This window comes from Nanorana parkeri, unplaced genomic scaffold (assembly GCF_000935625.1).
Source record: "Nanorana parkeri isolate BGI_ZX_2015 unplaced genomic scaffold, ASM93562v1 scaffold1083, whole genome shotgun sequence".
Classification (NCBI taxonomy): domain Eukaryota; kingdom Metazoa; phylum Chordata; class Amphibia; order Anura; family Dicroglossidae; genus Nanorana; species Nanorana parkeri.
Window position 1 is genome coordinate 273,263 of NW_017307351.1, and position 23,540 is coordinate 296,802.

Here is a 23,540-nt window from a genome sequence, read left to right on the forward strand (position 1 = left end):
AGTCCAGCCCAGCTTCCATCAGGTTTCCTTTCAGTAGCAGCTGAAGTCTTTGGGCCTGCAGCACCTGCCACTTGCTGGGGCGCATACCAGGTATCCAGTAGTGTCTTAGTCCTCTAAGCAGAACAGTAGAAAGGCATCATGGCACACTCACAAACCAGCATGTAAAACAACTTGTCTCACCAATAAGGACAATGACAGAGGTTTGGATACACGTCTTCTGCAAAGGATGTGTAAGCCGCACTGCCGCGCCAAGGCACCTCTTATAGTGCGGTCCTAACTCTAAACTATGAGAGTCTCCATCTTGGAGCACATGGGGGCAGAAGATATCAAATTGGGTGCAGGCCTGTCAGGAGGACGCCCCACCTCCTTAAAGGTACAGAGACACACAAGGGATCCCGCACATCCCATTGGCAGCTGAGAAACCCCATGCGTCGCTGCACCAAATCGGTAAAGCAAAACAAACGACAAACGCACTCAACAATTTGTTACCAGTTATACAGTAAGGTGCACACGAAATGGGCTTTGAACAGTAGAACAGTAGAAAGGCATCATGGCACACTCACAAACCAGCATGTAAAACAACTTGTCTCACCACTAAGGACAATGACAGAGGTTTGGATACACGTCTTCTGCAAAGGATGTGTAAGCCGCACTGCCGCGCCAAGGCACCTCTTATAGTGCGGTCCTAACTCTAAACTATGAGAGTCCTCTAAGCCCCCCGCATCTGCCACATGCTGAGGACCAAGCCAGGCATCTGCAGTATCTTAGGCCTCTAGGCCCCCTGCATCTGCCACATGCTGAGGCCTAGGCCAGGCATCTTATATCACACAGACCTCCTCCTAGGGAGGGCCCCAGGGGGGAGAGAGTTCTGGCAAGTGTCCCCAAACCTTTTATCACCTGCCTTCAGCCATACCTCTGAGTCATCCTGCTCAGGGATTGGTCAGAGTCAGGTGCACAGTCACAGTCTGAGGATGGATCCTCCCTCACTGTATGCTGAGTCCCCAACCCAGCAACAGGGGGAGGCAATCAATCCAGCAAACTCAGGGAAACCTGTAGAACGCAGAACAGAACAGCATCCAGACTGATTACAGTCCAGAGATACACTAAATTTAGTAGCGACATAGCAGTGGGCACTACAAGACTATTAAAGATTTTAAATATACTAAAAATATGGTTTTGAAATCTGTGGAATCTCTGAGTTGCAAAGGGAAATATTGCAAATACATCTACTAAACACTAACGTGCCTAAAATCTTAAATCTTAATATTCCTTTGTCAGTTGGTTTGCTTATTTATTTTTTCTGTACTGCTCACCTGCAGTATATGACTTATGCTAAATATATTGTTTATTTTTTTTTAACAGTTGATTCTGAAGGAATTGTAAAGAACCTTACCGTGAGTACCTTCTTTTTTTATAGAGCGTGTTTGTGTATACAAAAAAAGGTATGCTTGCTAAAGGTGCATAGCAAGAGGAATAAAATATTGGAACCTATACATTAACACTTGTACAATAAACACAATAGTCAGATGTTAGCAGTTTTATGTTGACCTCAACATTATATCCAGTCCACATAAATGCATTTAAAGATTATTTTCTATAAAACAGCAGTTTTCAATGGCATACAAGTGTAGCGACAACACCGAACTTGTAGCCCATTCATTCTTCCTCCTGTCCTTGTTACCGAACATCTGTATATGATTTGCTGAACACTCGTTTTAAAATGACCCGTTTTAAAATGACCATACACATTACAATTTGAATGCACAATATCCTTTAGATCCTCTACATGTACGCAGTGCAATAGCATGCTTGACTTAGGTAAGCCTTCTCATAATGTTATTGTTGTTATAGCCAGGGACCTCAAGCAACTTTGCACATATGAAGTTTTACCTCTGCTTTTTTCTTTCCCTGTGCTTTGAGACCTGGTACCACCGATCCAGGCTAATGTAAACAATTCCTTTTTTTACATTCAACTGTCTGCAAATCATCAGGTCTGCAGACCAGGACTGAGGAAACAAAGATATGAATCAGAGTCCTCTTTTGATGTGCATTCTGCAAACTGTTACATTGTGGTAAAAATCTAAATTATGTCATGCTACACCACATATCTATTTAATCATACATCTCAACTTTCTGAGATAAGTTAGAGGGACACCTTCTAAAACAATATATGTAGGCAATGGACGAACCCCTGCTAAGCCCCCAGTTATGCGGACTATTAAGAATTTATTTGCCAAAATGATTGGCTGATCCCAGCATTGTTTTCCACCACTACTTTTTCCTCATATTGGCTTTTCAAGATAGCATATAAGATAACTAAGAGATAGGATGAAGGTTTTAGCACATAATTAGACTTTTTGTGGTTAAATAGTACATTTGATAGATATCTGTGCATCAGACCAAAAAGAGGGACAACTGAGGGACCTGGATTCAGCTAAGCAAAAATAATATAGCTAGTCTAGGCTCAACAAGGTTATAAGCCCAAAAAGTGAGGTCAGCTGCCTACCTGATTATATTGAATGACCAGGATTTTCCATCAATTGTTTTTTTTCTTCCCTGATGGCATGGCTATAGTCCAAGATGACAATGCCAGGATTCATCAGGATCAGATTGTGAAAGAATGGTTCAGGGAGCATAAGACATAATTTTCACATATGGATTGGCCACCACCTTAACTCCATTGAGAATGTTTGGGAAGTGCCAGAGAAGACTTTACACAGTGGTCTCTCGCATCATCACTACAAGATATTGGCGAAAAATTAATGCAACTATGGAAGTTAATAAATATTGTGGTGTAATCAAAGCTAAAGGTGGTCCAACAAAATATTAGAGTTTGTGACTTTTGTTTTGGCCAGGTCAATGTATATAGACAATCATGAAAAACAGAGAACACATCTAAGTTGCAGCAGGATCTATGATGCTTTTCCTAGATATTTTTAGTTTAGCACTGAAAACATATTACTCTCTACACTGCAAAAGGCTGAATGTAAACAAAGCAATGTGTACACTATACTGAGCCTGTGACGACAAATATTATTGCACAACAAAAGAAAGGCAGAGGTAAGTTGTTTTAGCTGCATAGTTGCAATGTAGTTACTACTTAGATTTTATTAGTATTCCTACTTTTCTTTTTTCAAAGGCTTGGTGCAAAAGTGTGCAGCACTATTTTCTAAAGGCCATTTGTCACAAAATGTTCGAGCAAATTTTATTAAATGCAAAATAAATATTTGTTAGCCACAGTGTTCAGCAGTAGTTAGTTCTTCAAAAGGGAGCAGACAATCTTACATGCTGTTGTTGGTTGTAGTTACAGCAAATTCCACAAGAGGTCATGTCATTCGAATTAATACTGTGTGCTACAGCTTTATAGGGACACCTTGCATTTTAAATGTTCTCAACTGAAGAGACTTGAAAAAAAATCATCTAGTTTGTAATATTCATATCTGTCTGATACAGCTATTAGGTCCATGTTTCACTAGCTATCTTGCAGCATTTTTCTTTAGCGAGGTATGCCACGCTCATCCAGCCAGTGAGGGAACATACAAGCAGGTGAGTGTTTTGCCTGCACATCTTGGTGGCCCTGTCACTGGAGAGTTGTGGGTTTACTATTGTGGGTAGGGATGCACCGATACTTTTCAGATACCAGTGACGATACTTGGCATTTACATGAGAACGACCAGGGTTGCAGCTGTTGCAGCTGGGAACTAGCTCTGGCGCTCCACCACTGTCCTGAAATCATTAGTCAATATTGTTTACTGTCACATGACAATAAACAAAAATGTATCAGTACTTGTATCTGTAAGTACTTGGGCAAGTATCAGTAAATGGTATCGGTGCATCCTTATATATATGTTTATAAAAACAAAATCGTACATTAAAACAGAGATGTACAAATCCCAGGAGCTCTGTGTGCTCCTTACAAATGACAACTGCCTCCTAACCTTTGAATTTTTCTCTAGTCTAGTCTTGGAGCTGGAAAAGTATCTTTACTTGTACCGAGTACTGTACTTGGTATCGGTGAATCTCCACAATAGGGACTCAGGAGACAGCAATACAAACCTGACAGAAGGTCTACCCCTTGCCCACTCTATCCAAAAAACAATTATCTGGAGATACACTTGAAGTCCTTTCATCTTTAATAGTTTGTCTTATAACCCTGAGGGAAGTAAAAGTTCCAGCATCCCCAAACTGACAAAAATATCTGACACAGACATACAGAGAGCAAAACCTACTGGACAGGAAAACATTACATCAAAAAACTTCCAAAATTTGTAGGAGAATTTGACGGGGGCTATTACCACTGAGACAGTGAATGCAAAATTTGACTTATAAATGCACTGCAAAGGGACTGAGCTGCAGTGTAAATCTGGGCATACATGTAGCAATATGAAATTGCTATTCAATACAATACATCAAATGGCGGTTTCAATTGACTCTAACGTGATGAGATTGAAATTGTCTTGATTGAACCCAGAGGAAAAATCTGGTTTATTTTAAGAAAATATTTGTTTCTTGTTTTCAGTTTGATGTACCATTAAACTGTGAGTTGGTGCTGTCCCTAACAACCACCAATATGGCTGTAACTGTCTCCCTCCCCCCCTCCCCCCCCCCGTTCTCAGGTACACCAGTGCTCCAACTGACCCCCTGTCAATATAAAGTGTGTTGGGCCAGACAAAGTGGTTGTCATATATAAGGGGTCTGATAATTTGCATATTAGCAATCATCCCAACTTACAGTTAATAGTCTGTATTCAGAGAAAAGCTGCAAATAAAACCCGTAGACAAGTTTTTGTTTAGTCTGTAGTCCTAGCCTATAAAAACAAAACTTATAGTAAACTAAGCCCTGTCCACAAACATTACTGTTTTCACAAAATCTTTGAACGTATTGCCAGCTATGTTACATCATGATGAATCATTGACATCATTAAATCCGGTGATTATTATTCAATAAATTATTACTCAGAAAATAAATTGTTTCACATGTTTAAAAAGCAGGAAGAGCAAACTGCTCAGTCTCTGACACTGCTTCTGTGGTGATGAGAAATCTGCTTCAATAATATATCCACAAAAGAAGAGTGCATTCATTTGTTAGGTTGGCAACCATTTGTCTTTTACAAACCACAAAACTTATCCTATTTACTGGTGAATACAAAACAATAGCATGTCTCTATTTTTTTCCTAAGATTCCAAAGAAATGTTTGCAAATTGTAATGGGTTGAGGCATTTCCTTTTGGTACCCCATGGAATAGCTAGGAAAAAGATTGTAGCAACTGCAGCTGTTATTGCAAAAGATGAAAGTTATCTCCTTGGAACGTACAGGATAATGATGCCATTAAAGGTTTACTCATGACTGACAATTTCCTTATTAGCTTAACTCCGGTGTGTTAATACCAAAAGATGATTGCTAAGGAAGTATTTCCAAAGATTTACTTCAAAATTAAAATATAGAAATAAATAGGATGATCCAATAAAGGCATTAGACAACCCATGGTTGCCTCGGATAGTTGCATATTCTGCAGAAGACATTGGCAAACACTGATCATTTTATCTTATCCCTAGTGGATTCTCAGTAGTAATGTAAGCATATTTTGTAACTCGGTGCCCCTGATCTGCTCCTTCCTGACTACATAGACTCACTCTAGCATCAGCTACATATCACTGCTCTGGATGGGCTATTTGATTACAATTGTGGACTACGTCTGAGCAATGTGTGTCATCATGGCGGCATTTGGCTCGGCTATTTTGCTTGGTACCTCTGTGGTAACGAGCAGAATAGAAAAACAGTTAAAAAAATAGAAGAAATAAAATAGAAAATGATTGGGCGGAGCTAGCAGTGACAGCTAGCTCCACCCAACTGTTTTCTATTGGCTGTGACCACCTCTCATTACAATGAGAGTATGTCAGAGCCGGCGGTGATATAAAAAAGCAGGCTCTGCTAAGCTCTCATCCTAATGATGGAACAGTGTCCCTGGTTACCTGATAACCAGGGACGCTGATCAGTCATTACATTGAAAACCCGGCGGTTCTGCTGCCTTCAGAATAAAATTAAAAAATCAGCATAGGAATGCATAGCTAGATTCCTATTGACTATTTCAATTTGCAATATCCAATAGCAAGCTGGCTATTGCACCCGCCCTCTGCTGCTGTCAATCACTAGAAGGGGACCTGATGGAGAACTTCAGGTCCCGTCTGCTGATTGACAGTAGCAGTGGGCGGGTGCAATAGCTAGTTTGCTATTGGATTCTCTATCGAGCAGAGTAAAACTTTCCGGGAGAAAATAGCGGGCGACTCCCGGAGCGTCCGGGAGAGTTGGGCTGTCTGGAGATCAGCGTCCCTGGTTACCTGGTAACCAGGGACGCTGATCTGTCTGTGTAAGTGGCCGCAGCCAGCTGTGAGATGACGACTGACTCCACCCAGTCAGTAGCAGGCTGTCGGCCGGCCAACTTCGGCTTTCACCTGGGCTCAGTCGAGCCGAAGCATATGCCTTCGGCTCGACTGAGTCCCTCGGCCAACTTCAGGAGCTGTAAGGGCTATAGTGGATAGCCTGTACAGCAACCCTTCGGTTCTACTGAACCGAAAGTGTCCTGGGGCCGAAGCTAGCCAAAGGATCAACCGAAACTATGGCTAGATCCTTCGGCAGCTTTGTGAATAGACCCCTATGTGACAGGGTGACAATACAGGAACACAATTAAAAGGCAGGAACACAATGATGGAAGCTTATAACAAGAAGTGCCTGAACAAGGACCTTCATGGCAGGATCACCAGGTATCATCCTCAAGAAATGTGAAGATATAAAATAATTAAAAAAAACGTTTGAAATTGCTTTAACGTGTTGAAGCTTATTTTTTTTATTGGGGGGGCGGGGGTTATATTCATTTTAGAACCAGCAAGGGGTTGATCACTGCTACCCCTATAAGAAATTTTTTTAACCTTTTGCAAATTACCTATAAGAATAATGTCTTAAATATAACTTATTAAATATGTCTTATTAAACTACATTTAGCAAAGCTTGGAAATATAACAAGGGATGTTGAAAGAGATTTTTAAAAGGTTATCAGTAAATGCTTCCAAAGAAGGAAAGCTGGCATATATTATAAATTATTTTATACTATTTGTATTTTATTTAAACCTACAGTTTATCAGAATTTTAGGGAACCATTATTATTATAAATGTATTTATGCATCTAATGTAATAAACAAATAAAATCAGTTTTAGCAGCATAATTCACTGGTCATGCATTAGGCTTGAACAAATAATTAGGGACTAGCTATCAGGATCTTCTACTCTTGCAAAGTCAGTAAGGCATTATAGCAAGCTAATCAAACTACTCTGTAAAAAAAACTATTGTTATATTTTTGACAGTGCCGAAAATCGGAACAGCATTTTAGGCCTTACATGAAGCAAGACCTACCCAAACGATTCCACTATGCCAACCATATACGGATTGACAAAGTTCATCTCTATGTGGACAGACAATGGCTTGTTGTGAGGTATAGTATATGCAAACTGTTTTATCAGTTATTGGTGGGTGTAAAGAGGTCCACAGAGATGTAGCTAAAATTTCCAGAGTATAATACTCATAACCATTTCAAATGCTGATTAAATCACTTACAATGGAAGCTGCTCCTTGGTGTTTAAAATGTTTAGCTTCCTGCAGAAACAGCTGGTCCCATGAGCACCAGCTCTAATATCTTATTTTAAGGTCCTATGGAGCCAGCCATGTGTATGCTAGTAAGCTGTGTGTGTATCCCCAAGTGCACGAGCACAGCGAGGTCAGCCACTCCACTCCTTCTGCTCCTAAGCCCCTCTCTCCTCCCTTCTCCGATCTAGAAAATCGACAGCTGCTGGAGACTGCTCTATTGCCTTGTGATGTTGTACTGGATAGGAAGTTCAGGGAAGCAGAGCTGAGAGAGTTAGAGCTGTTTAGAGACATAATGACTGAATACACTGAAATACTTTACTGGGCAATGTATATTTGTTTGATATGGATTCATTACTGAAAAATAAGCTTAATACTACTTTAAGGAAAATAGAATTGTGGTAATGAAACAATGGATTAACACTGATAAACATTAAAAGTGAAGAAGATGATCAGTTTCCCATTTATTATCAAACAGGGACCCCAGCTATACTTTCTGTGGAGGAGGGAACCATGGATACGACAATGAGTTCAAGAGCATGGAGGTATGGACATTACTTATTGAAATCATATCATATCATGCATTAAGATATTAGGCTTTGCTTCCCAAAACTGTAAAATGAACCTGTCACCAGACTATGGACATAAAACAAATTAAACATGCTGAACACGCATAATAATATCTCTCAATTAAGCATTTCCTGTTTTTAAACCGTGTAGGCACTGAAAAGTAATTAAATCTGGGATTTGGCAGTCAGTGCAAAATGAATGCAGATTGCTCTGTCTACCTGACCTGCAAACTCTGAACGCTCCCCCATCTACCTGTGACGCTGCAACTTTCATCCCAGTTTGTAAGCGGGATCTTCCTGAATGACTGTGGAACGTTAACAGAACCTGTCGAAGAAGCATAATGATATGCTGTGGCTGTGTGTTCACTTGACAGTTTCCAAACCTGAAACTCTGCACTGTAAGCACAGTTTAGCTTTAAAATAGCGAGAATGTAACTTTTGGAAGCACCATGTTCAGCAAAACAAAGATACTTCCGACAGAGCCCTTGATATACTTGAAAACAATCAATGGGAGGGGGTGTACATTTAGCCTACATTAACCTTTATGATAAATACAGACAGTAATGCATACTCAAAATTAAAGGGGGGGAGGGGGGCTTCTACAAATAGTAGTATACCATGAGAGGCATAGCCTAAAACTTGAGAACTGGCAACTGAAACAAGTAGTTGCATGCCATATAAGAAAAAGTGCAGCATGAACGCTTGGTGGAGAGAGCACCCGCTACCCTTCATCTTTCACTGATGGTTCTGAAGTTTTGGGTTCTGTGGTAGCCTTTCCTTTAATACTACAGTATTATTTTCGAATACACCCTTGTCTTCCTTTTGTCTGTATGCTGACATTTGTATACCTCCTTCAAGTCACTGTGAGAAAGGCTGCTGTTTTAGTATAGTACAATACTATTGCTGCTTGTCGAAAAGGCTGTGCTAAATATTTGTATTTGTGAAATGCTATACATACCCCTATGCAAACACAGCATACATATATTTTAATAAAGAACTTTTTAAAATGCTCTTCATATTAGACACTCCTCACCTGCATGGATGTAACCTTTGTTGGGCATGACCAGTAATACCTGCCATTCATGAAAAAACAAAGTTTGATAAACATATAGGCTTAGAATGCGTTCCTGTTTTTCTCACTGGTCTTCATTATCAGTGCAAAGAAGAAACTGGACCTGTATAAAATGTGTCTTGTGTAAAAAGAAGAAAAAAACCTGTTTGCTCTCTTTTTGTCTGCTAAATATGATTAACAATTTTTTAAATATTCTTTTTAGTTGTTTTGTGCTATAACGGAAAAAAATATCCTGCCAGAATTCAACTGCCGTGTTGTGTCCTGTACAGTGTATTTTAACCCCTTCTCAGTGTAACACAAATATGTGGCGTCACAGAAGTGGACATTTTTTTTTTTGCTAGGAGTGAGCTTGAGCACACACCTCCAGCACTCAAACCGACAGATCCTGGTCTTGGACTAATGGCAATCCTGATCACATAATCCCTAGTAGAAGACATCTGAAAAAAGCAACAAAAAAAAAGAGATATTAAAAAAAGCAAAGTACGCACTTATGTTTCTGGACTCTACTGTCGGTGCAAACAACAAAGGAGAATTTAGTTTGTGTTTTTTTTTTTCGATGGGTCATGGTAATGGAAAGAAATATACAGCTACAGTTTAAAAAAATTGCTATTCTATTACTATTTGGGCCAGTGTTCCTTTCATATTTAAAAAACAATTAGGAGCTATCCATAAACATTTACATTACACTTTATGTCCTATGGTGACAATGCTGCTGCACCATACATACAGTACAATGAGTGAGCGTTGTCACCCTAGGACAGGAAGTGTTCTTCTGGCAGGATTACTAGGTTTAAGATAAAAATTTGAGATAAAAATTAACACTAATGTCATCACCACACCTGTTAAGCTGCAATGCTGTATATTACACCTTTGTTCTTCGGTTTAGATAGACTTAAACTATTTCAATTTCAATTGCAATTAATTCAGAATTTAGGGCCCATTGACATCAATTCGGTCCTTTGCAGTGCATATAATGCATGGATGTTGTTGTGTGAAAGGGCCTTTATTGTTTCACAGATATTGTTAAACTAAGCATCAATTTCATCTGTTTTTGATATTCCAGGCAATCTTTGTAGGGCACGGTCCAGGATTTAAACAGAAAGTGGAAGTGGAAGCTTTTGATAATATAGAACTTTATAATTTGATGTGTGGTGAGTTATAAGCTTTTTTATTTATTTATTTATTTTATTTATTAACCACTGAATTATAATAGCAATGTTCTATTTACATCATTAATGCTCTTCAGCAAAACACCAGTCTTACTTCTTTACCTACAAATGATGTAGCATGTATAGTACTCACCTGCAATATATTGATATATTTTTGTATGTACTATGCACCAATTTATTGTTACCTGCTTTATCACTTAGGCCCCTTCCACATGGGCTGATCAGGATAGGATCCGTGCACAGATCCCCTCCTGATCACAGCCGTACGGAGCGGATGTCACTGCTGTGATATCCGTGTTTGTATACTTTTTTTTTCTCCATCTTGCATTGCAGGAAAAAAATGCAATTACTGGGCCCCATCTCTCCCCCATCTCTCCCGATCTAGCACAATCAGGTCCAGGGAAACATCTTTTATCCGTTTGGTTTCCTGGACCTGGCTGGAGACGGGGGTAACCAGGTTTAAATGGACGCCCATCCATTTTCACACAGCTGTTTATAGACTTACAATGGGTCCGATTTGGTCTGTCTGAAAAAAACGGTATTTGTGCAAATATTTATCAAACTAGTATTTTTAGGATAAAATACACTAAAATGAAATTTAGTGCACAGAAACAGAATATAATACCCAATTTTTTGGTAAACTATAAAAGATGGGGTCACGTCAGGTAAATAGATACCAAACATGTCAAGGCTTAAACTTAAAAAACTATAACCCAAAATTTACCATAGGCGTTGCTTTAAAAGCTTTTACTGCTCATCAGTTTAGTGTTAACAGTGATAATGGCCCTAGAATTATTGCTCTCACTCCGACGTTCATGGCGATATGTAATATGATATGATAGGCGCACCCGAAGCATGTTTGCACTTGTATGTGCGTGCACTTTAAAAAAAATGTATTTGCATTTTTTATGTGACTTTCATTTTTTATATTTTTTTCATTTTTTTTTCACACTTAAATGTATTGCTATCACATAGGGAGCTAACAAGCCCCCTATGTAATAGCAAATATGATGTTACAGGTCCTCTTTATGGAGACATCAGACCCCTAAATTCATCTAGGGACCCCAAAGAAGCTGATAAAGCAGCAATCTACTTCACCAGCTTCTTCTCCTGGCTCTAGGCTCAATGTACACAATGACACCGGAAGTGATGCAATACACATCACGTCCGGGTCAAGTGATCGGAGAGATCAGCGGCTAGAAGCTTGCTGATCTCCCCCCGATCAGTGAGGGAAGACACGCTGTGGCAGCCCCGGGCCCGCACAGGGTACAGCAGAGCACGGGGGAGCCAGCAGTGGCGGAGAGGGGTACACATTCAGGCTGTATATCGCTTGTACCTAAACAGGCATTGCTGGCTGTAGCAGCCGTGTTCTTGGTATAACAGCTTCAGGACCGGACGTTTTTTGACAGTGGGCCGTCCTGAAGTAGTTAAGTAGCTTTCAATCCCAAAAATTAACAAACCATTTTAACATACCACAAATAATTTCTATTAAAACCGCACAATGCTTGAAACTGTTGGTGGATTTGGTCTAGTTGGTCATCTCTGCGATTGTGGCTAAACTGTTTTAATAATATTATGTGTATGGCCAGAATGAGTCTGCCCTTCTCTGAAAAGAAATGGTGAATAACAAATAGTAATATATACAGTAGATCAGCAAAAAGCTGGAATTTTATGTGATTCCTGTAGTTGTATGTCCTCAACATTTATGGTCATTATCAGCAAATTCATATTATAGTAGCTCTGGCAGTATACGAACAGACCGCACTATCCAGAGAATTCCAATACTGCAGACTTTATTGAAATTCACAGCATATGAAAAGTGCATAAAGCAACAAATGCCAGCACTGAGGTTGTAGTTGGTTGGGGGTGTGCAGTGCTGGCATTTGTTGCTTTATACAAGTCTGCATTATTGGAATTCTCTGGATAGTGCAATCTGTTCGTATACTGGTATATTCCAAGTTGGAGACGCACCTATTGGACCAGCACCTGGGGAATCCTGATGGTGGCTAAGGAATTGGAGCGGTGAGATTTCCTTTGGCTGTTCAGTAGCTCTGGCGTTGTACATTTGTCTATCCTTTCTGTAACTGAATAAACTTTACATAAATGGAAAGAGACCAAAAGAGTGCAATATGCAATAAAAAATTATCCTGAAACATTTTCTTTGTTAAATTGTGTCAGGGATGAGAACATGTTCTTATCACCCTATTGTTACACTTCAGTGTCTGCAGTTGGAGAGGATTCTTATTCACATCTCGGAATGTGGTGACAGCAGCAACATAAAAAAAGATATGGGGGGTTAATTTACTAAAGGCAAATATGCTGTCCACATTAAAGGGGAATTTGCACTTTGCACGGGATGTTTCCCCTTAGTTTAGTGAATGAGGTGAAGCTCTGCTGACTTCTATCAGCCAATCATGTGCAAGTAAAAATAAAAAAAAAATCACATTCCTTGCATGTGATTGGGTATTCTTTGCAAAGTGAAACTTCTCCACATTCAGTAAGCCAAGGGAAACTTCCCCTGCAAAGTGAACAGCCTATTTGGCTTTAGTGAATCAACTCCATAGTGTTTAAAGAAATGTACAATAGAATATTGTGTAAAGGTAAGCTCTCCAGGAAGGATAAGATGGTGTTAGTGTTATACTAACAAACCTCATACATTTTTATAGCCATATTGGATGTTTAGCACGCACTGGAACAGAACTTTTAAATGACAGAGCAGAAGTAAAATATTAAAGTGACATGATAATTTTAATACCAATTAGTAAACCAAGCGTGGGACTCTAGTCCATCACGGGTGTGAGCTTGGAGCGTTGGCTGCTTTACAACACACACAGGGACCATGGGGAACAAAAGTAGCCACCCTCCAGAAGGAAAGACAGTGTCAGCACCAATTCAGAGATGATTTGAGGATCTACAGCCAAGAGATACACAAATAAGATACGTTTTTGTTAATAGTTAAGGTACTTGAATGCATTTTTAAGATACAGCTCTCGAGTTTAGTGTCACTTTAATCGTCACATGGGCAATACATATGACAAAATAAGTTTTCTTCTCTCATGTTTACATTAGACTTAAAAAAAATCAGGAAGCAATTTTTTAAAACTAATTATTAATAACAGTGATTTCCTTTTTAACAGATCTCTTAAAAATCCACCCAGCTCCTAACAATGGGACCCATGGCAGCTTAAACCATTTACTAACAGAACCAATTTATAATCCAACTCATGTGCCAGAAAAATCAACCCCTTCAACATGTACCTTTGCTCAGCCATCTTCCAATTTAAATTGTTCATGCAATCTGGTGCGTATAAGTAGATTACAAATTTAATCCAAATATGTTTTTTCTTACATAGCTCAAAATGCAATAACATCAATTTAAAAAGCTGCTTGAGTTATTTTACATGCATTTGTAATTTTATCTCCTGATTTTATCTCCTGTTTTTGTTTAAATATGATCAGTTTACAAAAATATCACATTGCTGTGGTATGCTTTTTTTCTGCATGAAATGCACACTTACCTATTGAAAGCCTCAATTTCTCATAATTGTATTTTATCCTACAAATCATTATTTTATCATCACCTAAAATGGCTTCTTCTACTTATATCCTGGACACTTCAAGAAATGTGCAGCTCTCAGACGCAATACAGCACACTGCAACGCACAAGAGAAATGTTAATAGACATAGCAAAATAAAATAATAAAGAGCATTTTTGCAATATGACACATTTCTCTGTATATTATGCCTTTAACCCTTTCGCTGTCAAGGCGTGTTTGGTTTCCCACCAACACCCGTCATGCTGGTCCTGGGCACGCAGGAGTTGGGGGTGTCAGGCTAGGGGGTGCACTACACCTGGAAGCAATCTGGTGGCAGTTCAGCCGCTAGAATCACTTCCAGTGTGAAGCGGACACATGTAAACAGCTATAGCCGCCGGGAGTCTGTTTAAAGGGGCCCGCTGCCAGCAATGTATGACATACATGAGAGCATTTAAAGGGTTAAACTGCAAGTACAGAAAAATTGCTGTTGATTTGCCAAAAAAGCACTCAGCTTTTAAAGTGGAAATACACTGTCGCAGTAAACAAATCAAATGACAAACATCCATATATCTAAACAAGTGAAATTCTTTCACAGCATCCGAAATCCAAATAAGGAACCGAATCAAATTTCAGATCCGAAATCCAAAAACGAAATAGGAATCCAAATTGATACGAAACTAAACAATTTTTTTCTGGGGTTACATGTCTAGTAGACAGGCACCTGAGGTCATAAAATCTGCCTGGATTGAACGCCCATTACCAATAGGAGACCTTCTCTTGCAAAGCTTGAATGGTAAACCATGTGAACACACTTCCTGCATGCCCTTATCCTGTCACCATTACGGTGCTGAGCAACACCATGGGGTCTATTCACGAACCTGCCGAAGGATCTAGCCATAGCTTCGGCCGATCCTTCAGCTAGCTTTGGCCTTAGGACCCCTTCGGTTCAGTAGAACCGAAGGGGTGCTGTACGGGCTATTTACTATAGCCCGTACAGCTCCTGAACGTGGCTGAGCGGCTCAGTCGAGCCGAATGCATATGCCTCGGCTCGACTGAGCAGCAGCTTAGTGAAAATGACCCTCATGAGTTGCTTGGTGCCACTGATAATAGCCAGAAGCTTTGAAGATGTACAGATGAAAAACTGGAACATGGACAGAAATGGAACGGGGCTCCACAGATTTATGAAGGTAGATGTAGCATGTGACTGACTATCACTGGCGGAACTACCAGGGTCGCAGCTGTCGCAATTGCAACCGGGCCCTGGCGTTCCGCCACTTGGGGGGGGGGCCAGGAAGGAAGAAGATGCTCACTTTTATTATAATGTATTGCTGGGACTTATAGTCCCGCATATCTGGTGGTATTTTGCATACCTGTACGATGATTATACAGCTATGCAGAATAGCACCAACTATGTATGACTACATGTCCCAGAAATGCATTATAGTGGTGTGATGCTGTGGGTATTCTGCATAGCCGAGTTTTATTATAACTTGTCCCGCATAGCTGGTGGTATTCTGCAATGCTGTATTATGATTATACAGCAATGCATTATATTTTTAAGTAGAGATGCACCAGTGTTAATACTGGGCATTTTCACAAGTACTCGTAGTCGTGAAAATGCCCCCATACTAAACGCAGATACCGGTGTTCTGTTGAGAACGCTGACGTAGTCGAATTTGCCGACCTCAGCATCTGCGCTTGCGCACAGACCAGTATTATCGAGGAAACAGGGATCTATTTACAAAGTATTTCGCTTAAATCGTTAATTGTGACTGTTAATAATATTCCATCCATCATTTACTGCCATCCATCATTCACTGCCATGGACGGTATATTATTAACGGTCACAATTAACAATTACAAATTAATATTTGTAAATAAATGCCGGTTTCTTCGTTAATCCCATCTGTACATAAACGCAGATACTGGGTCGGCGTTCCTGACCGAACACCAGCACTAAAATTTTAAACAAGCGGCTGCCTGAGGTATCGCGCTTGCTGGGGACCTCAGCAGCCTGAGGCCCCCCTGGGGGCCTTCATCGTTTCTAGCACCAGGGCCCTGAAGGTTCTAGTTACGCCTCTGCTGACTATTGTACATTGGGTAATGTAGGGTACTATTACACTTTAAGCCCACAACACACAGCGTTTTCTGGAAGGAGTGGTGTTAGCCCTGCCCAATGTATTTTAGGTCAACCACTCCCACTCTCAGATCTCTACAAGATAAAGGCTAATCATTCTCTAGTCCAAGATAAGAGCTAGGAGGGCTGTTTGAGATAACACAGAAAGTGTGCAGGAGACACAGGACAACTCTGATTTTCTGAAAAGGTCAACAGCCAACAATCAACAATCAGGTGCTATTGTATAGATACGTGGTTCTCAAACCTAAAAGCTTTTCTCATCTGTGAGGCCTGCTGTCCAATGTGGTGATTCCTACAAATGGTTTAAACCAATTTTTTTATTTATCAAACCAATGGTTTAAACAGTTTGTTGTCTTTTGAATTATTTAGTTCTACTATTCCATTTGTTTTACATTTCACTAATACTATTTCAATAATTCAGTAAGCACTGCCTGGCCAAAAAAAAAATGGAAATTGGAGAAATTTACCCTTCTTTTATCCTGGTAAACACGGGATGGAAAAAGATAATAAAAAAATATATTCTTTCACAGTTGTTACCATAAAAAAATACAAAAATCTTGTAAATCAAATCATCCGTTAACAACTGTCAGACAATGTATTTGTTCTCCGTACAGGAAAATTTAATAAAAAGATAACACATTGTTGGGAACATATACATTGTATGCACTAGGACAGTGGTTCTCAACCTGTGTAACCTCAGGACCCACATTTGTCCTTGGTCATTAGGTCGTGACCGTACTGGAACGCACATCCTGCACCAGAATGGGCAGTAGGTGCAATTATGTGGTAAGGTGCGTTAAACACACAGGACTATGCGATTAACGCACTGTACTAGTGTGAACGGGCCCTCAAAAACACTGACAGACACACACAACCACAGACACAATCTCACACACTCAGACATTCTCACACACACATACACACTCCTTTTAAATCTGCCCAGTCTCCCTATCTTATGAGAACTGGAGTGGATCCTCAGCCTGGGGTCCAGTGTGGGCTGCTGTGCTGTGATGGAGCTCCATCCATATGTGCATTGCTGGTACAGCTCCCTTGCGTGCCCTGTAGAGGTTCCGGGAGCCAGAATGTGACGTCACTCTGGTCTAGGCACCTTTACAGGACACGTGAGGGAGCTGTAAACAATACACATATGGATGCCACTTCCTCGCGGCCATAGCCCCATCCCACCTCACCCTACCTCAAGCTGTCACTCGGCACTGGGCAGCATATTTTGAATGGCTGCTTGGTGTGAGAACTGACAGTGCTGCGTTAGGAGCCTCTTACCTAGAAAAGTGGAAGGCATGCGGTGACCCACTGAACACGGGTTCGCAACCCACTTTTGGGTCACACCCCACCAGTTGAGAACCAAGGCACTAGCATACAATCAGTATTTACTCTTACTTTGGAGAGATTTCTTCTCACAACTTTCTATTGTTGCCCTTCCCCCCAAAAAAAAGGTTTTGGCTAAAGATACTCATTAAAACTTTTGACATTACTAGCTCTTTAATGACAATTTGCCATTCAATTACTTACAGGTTAATGAAGCAGACGTAAATGCAAGGTTAAATCTTGATCAGAACAGCAGTAAGTAATAGTTGTCTTACCGAACATAAGAATACATGCCAATCTGTGCTGGCTATAATTATATCTCAAATTGATTCATAGAAACCGAATCAGAGGAGAAGAATTTGCCATATGGCAGACCCAGGAATGTATATGACAACAGTACATACTGCCTCCTTCATCAGCAAGGATATGTGAGTGGATACAGCCATGATATCTTGATGCCACTTTGGACGGCCTATACGGTGGAAGCAAAGGTGTGTTATGACTTTTCTTTTTAGTTCACTATGTTGTGGAAATCAAATGGACCTAATGCAAATTTGATGAAGCTCTAACTGGCCTACAGACCAAAAATCCTCTATCATAACTTCCTGAGATGAGAACGAGAGACAGCTTTTAACACAAACTAAGTAGGTAAAAAACACACCCCTGCCATCCCCTATGTATGCTGCCCATGAAGAATTAATACACCAAAAATGATTGGCTAAACTCACAAATCTTTCTTGGCTGTGACTCTGCACTGTCAGCTGATAGATGGCATTAGCCTGCTATCTGCTGACTTTGGGTCACAGGAGTACATTAGTAAATGTGACCCAAAAGAGATGTCAAAGGCTTTACAGTAATTTAGACACTTATAACATAAGTGTAAAAGATATCAGAATTGATGTAGCTATCTGGGTAATAATTTATAACTAAGTGTAAAAGATATCAGAATTTATGTAGCTATCGGGGAATAATTTATAACTAAGTTTAAAAGATATCAGAATTTATGTAGCTATCAGGGGTAATAATTTATAGTGTAAGTAGAAAAATATATCAGAATGGATGTAGGTATGTAATGTGATAACGTTTACAATAATAGTAACAGAGAGATAACAGAATTTATGTAGCTTATGTAACTATCAGGGGTGATCATTGCAACATAACTCCTACCATAAGAGAGATATTTGGCTTTATTTGAAAGAGAGTTTTTCCTTATAAAAATAAGGCATTCTTGACCATGCACATTCCCTAACACAGAAACTGCATTTCATTAAAAATAAATATTACCAATAGTCTCTCTGGGTGCTGGAATCTTGTTTCTGATCATTTTTTACTGCTCTTCTGGAATAGCATTTACATGCTCACACCAACATGGTAATTTTACAGAAGCGCTGGTTGCTCTGCCTACCCACTGACACACAATTACTGTCTCCTAATCCAGCTAACATATGGCTGGATTAAATAACTATCTATGTCTGTGGTACCCTTAGACAACTCTGGGCATCCGCTCTGCAGGACACAATAAATAAGATAGGTTAGGAAACCTTGTTATGCTCACAGATAGGCTGGTTTCAGATCTGTCTTTCCATGTCTTCTTCCTCCTGGCACCACTTCTCCTGGAGAAAAGTAAGGTTGCCAACCTATGTTGTCTCCTGAATGGGGCACAAGACTAGCTAATCAGAATTACAATTTTCAAGTAAATTAAGGTAAATTTGTTTTCATATATGTATTTCTGTTGTTAGTTGTTAGCTGGAGTTCAGCTTTGACTTCTATCTAGATTTCTGTCTGCAGATGACTTGGAAATGTTGCAATAAAGTGGAGATACGTGCGCAGATCACACTACCTCCCTTTCTTAGCTACAGTAGTTCTGATTTGTAAAAGGTTTGGCTATCCACATTGATGGCTATATCTGACAGATATGATCACCTGGGAGGATGCCAAGCACTTTTATCCATCAGAAGACATTAGAAATCATGTGACTCATGAATAATTACTTCTTTCATATATAAACAAATATCTGCTGGCCTAAAAGTTAGTAGCAAGCCACACAAGGGCTGATTATCTACCTGAAATTTCTAAAACATGTCATCTCTGCACATTATCTTTGCTGTATGGGCATCTTAACTGGATGACACAGCACTTGCAGACATTTCATTTTCTGGAAAGGTGCTTTAATTGTTAAATACATCAGAATCCTTGTATAGTAAGTGACTAAGTGCCTATCCCAGAGACCTCTTTGAATCATTCTCTGTCTAGCCACTGAGTAAAATAACTTGCATGCACTCAGACAAACCATGTTCTATTTCTCATATCAATTTTAAAGAGTGAGACATTCAGAAAAGATGGCATGGAAAGCAGCATTACAGCAGACAAGGTGTTTTCTGGATCAATAACACTGTTTTGTGACTATTCTGTACCAGGGTGAAGGCTCTACTCTACCTCCTACAGTAGCAGACTGTCTGCGGCCTGACGGTAGAGTCCCAGAGGCAAGCAGCCAGAAATGCTCAGACTACAAGCTTGGGATGAACATTACCCACAGCTTCCTCCATCCTCCCAGTAAGTACACTTCTTTAAATAGATATTTGTGAAAGCTTTAATCATCTGGATGTGGCTGAGCAATATGTCTAAACCCATTACTAAACACCATTGCCTGTTGTGGGTGCTCATGTGGACTGGCAAAGTTTTCCCTTTGGTTCATTCATGTTAAAAACACATAGACATCTTCTAAAGAATAAACAGCAAAATAAGTTAACATGTCACAACGTGTTAAACTCTGCTTGTCCCAAAGAATCCTAAAGACGTGGAACATATTCTGCTACTTATATGCTTAGCAACTTTTGGCAGGAGAAATTATACTTTTAAGGGGATTTCCAATATGATCTCTTAAATTACACTACCGGACTTTAGCGAGAACAGCTATTTATTGTCTGTACAATGTGTGTCAAACACATTCTTTTACAAACTGTTTTAGGTGATAATAGAATTCTCATCATTATAATTTGACATTAACTTCCTCAGCATACTATTATCTATTTGTCCTCTGTGCATATAAATGATGTACCACATGCTAAAAACTGTACTCCAATCAAACAACTAAGGGGTCTATTTACGAAGCAGCCGGAGGATCTAGCCGTAGCTTAGGCCGATCCTTCGGCTAGCTTCGGTCCCAGTAGAACTGAAGGGCTGCTGTACGGGCTATTCACTATAACCCGTACAGCTCCCGAACTTGGCCGAGCGGCTCAGTCGAGCCGAATGCATATGCCTCGGCTCGGCTGAGCCACCCTGAAAGCCGAAGCTGGCCGACAGCCTGCTTCTGACAGCTGGGCGGAGCCAGCCGTGATCTTACAGCTGGCTCCGGCCACTTGCAGAGAGATCAGCGTCCCTGGTTACCAGCTAACCAGGGACACTGATCTTCAGACAGCCTAACTCTCCCGGGCGCTCCGGGAGTCTCTTTTTTTTTTTTGTATTCTGACACGGAGCCGTTGGCTGGCGTCAGAATAGGAAAAAAAAATGTCACCATAGGAATGCATTGCTAGATTCCTATTGGCTATTTCCATTTGCAATAGCCAATAGCAAACTTGCTATTTTACCCGCCCTCTGCTGCAGTTCTCAGAGGGCAGGTACAATAGCTAGTTTGCTATTGGCTATTGCAAATTGAAATAGCCAATAGGAATCTAGCAATGCATTCCTATGGCCAAGTTTTTTTTTTCGTTTTTTTGACGGCAGCAGAATCGTTTTCTATTTTTATCTTTCTACATTTTTAACAATTTTTTTGTTCTGCTCGGTCCCACAGAGGGAACGAGCAGAACAGACGAGCTGTCCGGCATCTATAAGAATAGAGCGAACAGCAGCGAGTAGCCTGTCAAAGGTTCGGCTTAGCCGATCCAGATGTTGGATCGGCTGAGTCGAACTCCTTCTGCACTTCGGGTCGGCCGAACATGCTGAGCACGTTTGGCCCACCGAAAGCCACGCAAAGCCACCCGATGTACGGCTGATTTCAACCGATATATGGAGCGCAAACCCAACACTTGTCATCACCCTGAGAACACCATCCCACAATGAAGAATGATGGTGGCAGAATCATGCTGTGGGGATGCTTTTCACTTGCAGGGACTGAAAAACTTGCATAGATTAAAGGAAAAGTGGATGGAACTAAATACAGGGCAATTCTTGAAGAAAGCCTGTTTCATTCACTACGGATTTAAATCTGGAACAGCAACTCGCCTTCAAGGAGGACAATAATCCTAAACATACTGCTAAATACTGCTGTATATCAACGCAATCCATGCAATAAGCTGGATACGTTTTGCTTTGAAGAATGGGCATACATCGCAGTGGCTAGATGTGCTAAGCTAATAGAGACGTACCCCAAGATACTTCCAGCTGTAATTGCACCAAATTGTGGTTCTGCAAAGTATTACGTTTTGGAGCGGGGGTGAATACATTCAGCAGTTGACTGCTGCTGAATATATTGTTAGAATTCCAATCCCAAAGAAGTTTTCACACCTTATCTAATATAGATCCAATTGTTCAAGTCCCCATTTTATTCCTGTAAACCCTAATGAATGGGGAGGTATCTAGCCTCCAAAAGCATTGTCAGTTTTTATGTGACAGTAGTACCAGCAATTGAAGTCACTTTGGACTTAGTGGTGTGGCAACCATCCACACATCTATACTTTGAGTTGCTTCTGGGTACCCATTGACGAAATGCTGTTTGTTTGTGAGTTGCCCTGCCAGAGCCAGTGAAGATTTCCTTGTGTTCAAACAATTGGACTACGTGTTAAAATCCCAGCGCCACTAAAATTTTGTTTTCTCATACTGTCTACAGCACTTAAGTGTCTGAAAAATCACAACTACACAGAAATAGGAATGGAGCCTATGCAAATGGCATAGTAGGACATAGGTGCATTGTGCAGCACTATATCTAAGTACAGCCATGTAGCTTAAATTTCAAGTATTCTGATGTATGACCTGAAATAGGGAACATTTTGATTCAAGTTTAAAGCTTGCTTTTGTAGTATTTATATATCGTGCCATGAGCACCCTTTGGAAGTGTATGTACTGCATTAAAAGGTAGGACGCTAAAGGAAGTTAGGAAAATCTCCCCAATGGGGTGTGATATTGGGGAGCTCACAGAGCACTCGCACAGCGGGTTTTTCAAAACGCAGAGTCTTTATTTTCTTTCAAAACGGTAGATAATCACGAAATCCAACATAAATAGCTTGCTGTAGCATATAACAGATAAGGGCTCACCAATCCTCAAGTTGTCCCATACACTCACGGTGTCTCAGTCTTTTAATAAGTCTCTCTTGCAGCACAGCTGCTCCGGCCTCAATCTTCAGGGCCACTGTCTGGTTCCTCCAGACAACGGCAATAACATGCCAATCCTCCCAATACTGTTCACGAACTCGAAGCTCCCTGCTGCACTGGCCTCCACACTGACTCCGGGGTGGAGCTCTCCTGACTCACAGGATGGGCCCTGAACACATCCCAGCACACTCTTCATGAGGGATGTGCACAGGTGCACAATTAGGTGCCGGTCACTACCAAAGCATGGACCCAGAACTGGAGATTTCCTCCCACCCAGAGCTCTAAGAAATCTCCTGGCTCCAGGATCCCAACTAGGATCCAGAAAACCTGGAAAGGACTGAAAAGGCAGTTCTTTCCATGTACCAGTAATGTCTTCCTAGAGCCACTCAGCCCCTCTGGCTGAGAACCCTGGGTGACTTTGAGGCCACCTATCACCGTGGTAATGCCACGCAATGCCACAGGGGACACAGGAGCAAAAACTGTTACCATGGAAAGGTTCTAACTCTTCCCTTCACATGGTTAGCTCTCCATGTATCCAGCAATGAGACAGTGCCACCTTTAGGCAGTGCAACACCTCTTCCCAAGTGTAACACAGTACCAAGCTACAGAATGCCAGCACCTTTTAAAGTTGTATGGTTTTTATCCAGCTGTATAGTTTTTATTCTGTACTTGCTATACATAAATAAACTAACCTTGTGGAGCTTTCAAACATGTTGCCATTTTATGGCTTCTACCTCAACCCCCCCCCCTAAAAAGAACTAAAACTTCCCTAGCTTTAGTTGCATAGC

General features: G+C 40.6%; 1 protein-coding gene across 1 annotated transcript in view; it reads left to right on the top strand.

The window, feature by feature from the left end:
- Window positions 1-23,540, top strand: part of ENPP3 (ectonucleotide pyrophosphatase/phosphodiesterase 3) — an 87,220-nt gene that overhangs the window by 48,464 nt on the left and 15,216 nt on the right. Inside the window, exons 14-21 of the mRNA XM_018567688.1 lie at window positions 1,363-1,394; window positions 7,360-7,487; window positions 8,115-8,181; window positions 10,341-10,428; window positions 13,584-13,747; window positions 17,652-17,700; window positions 17,782-17,936; window positions 19,863-19,998. Coding sequence (XP_018423190.1) covers window positions 1,363-1,394; window positions 7,360-7,487; window positions 8,115-8,181; window positions 10,341-10,428; window positions 13,584-13,747; window positions 17,652-17,700; window positions 17,782-17,936; window positions 19,863-19,998 — 819 coding nt within the window. The remainder of the gene's footprint in view (window positions 1-1,362; window positions 1,395-7,359; window positions 7,488-8,114; window positions 8,182-10,340; window positions 10,429-13,583; window positions 13,748-17,651; window positions 17,701-17,781; window positions 17,937-19,862; window positions 19,999-23,540) is intronic.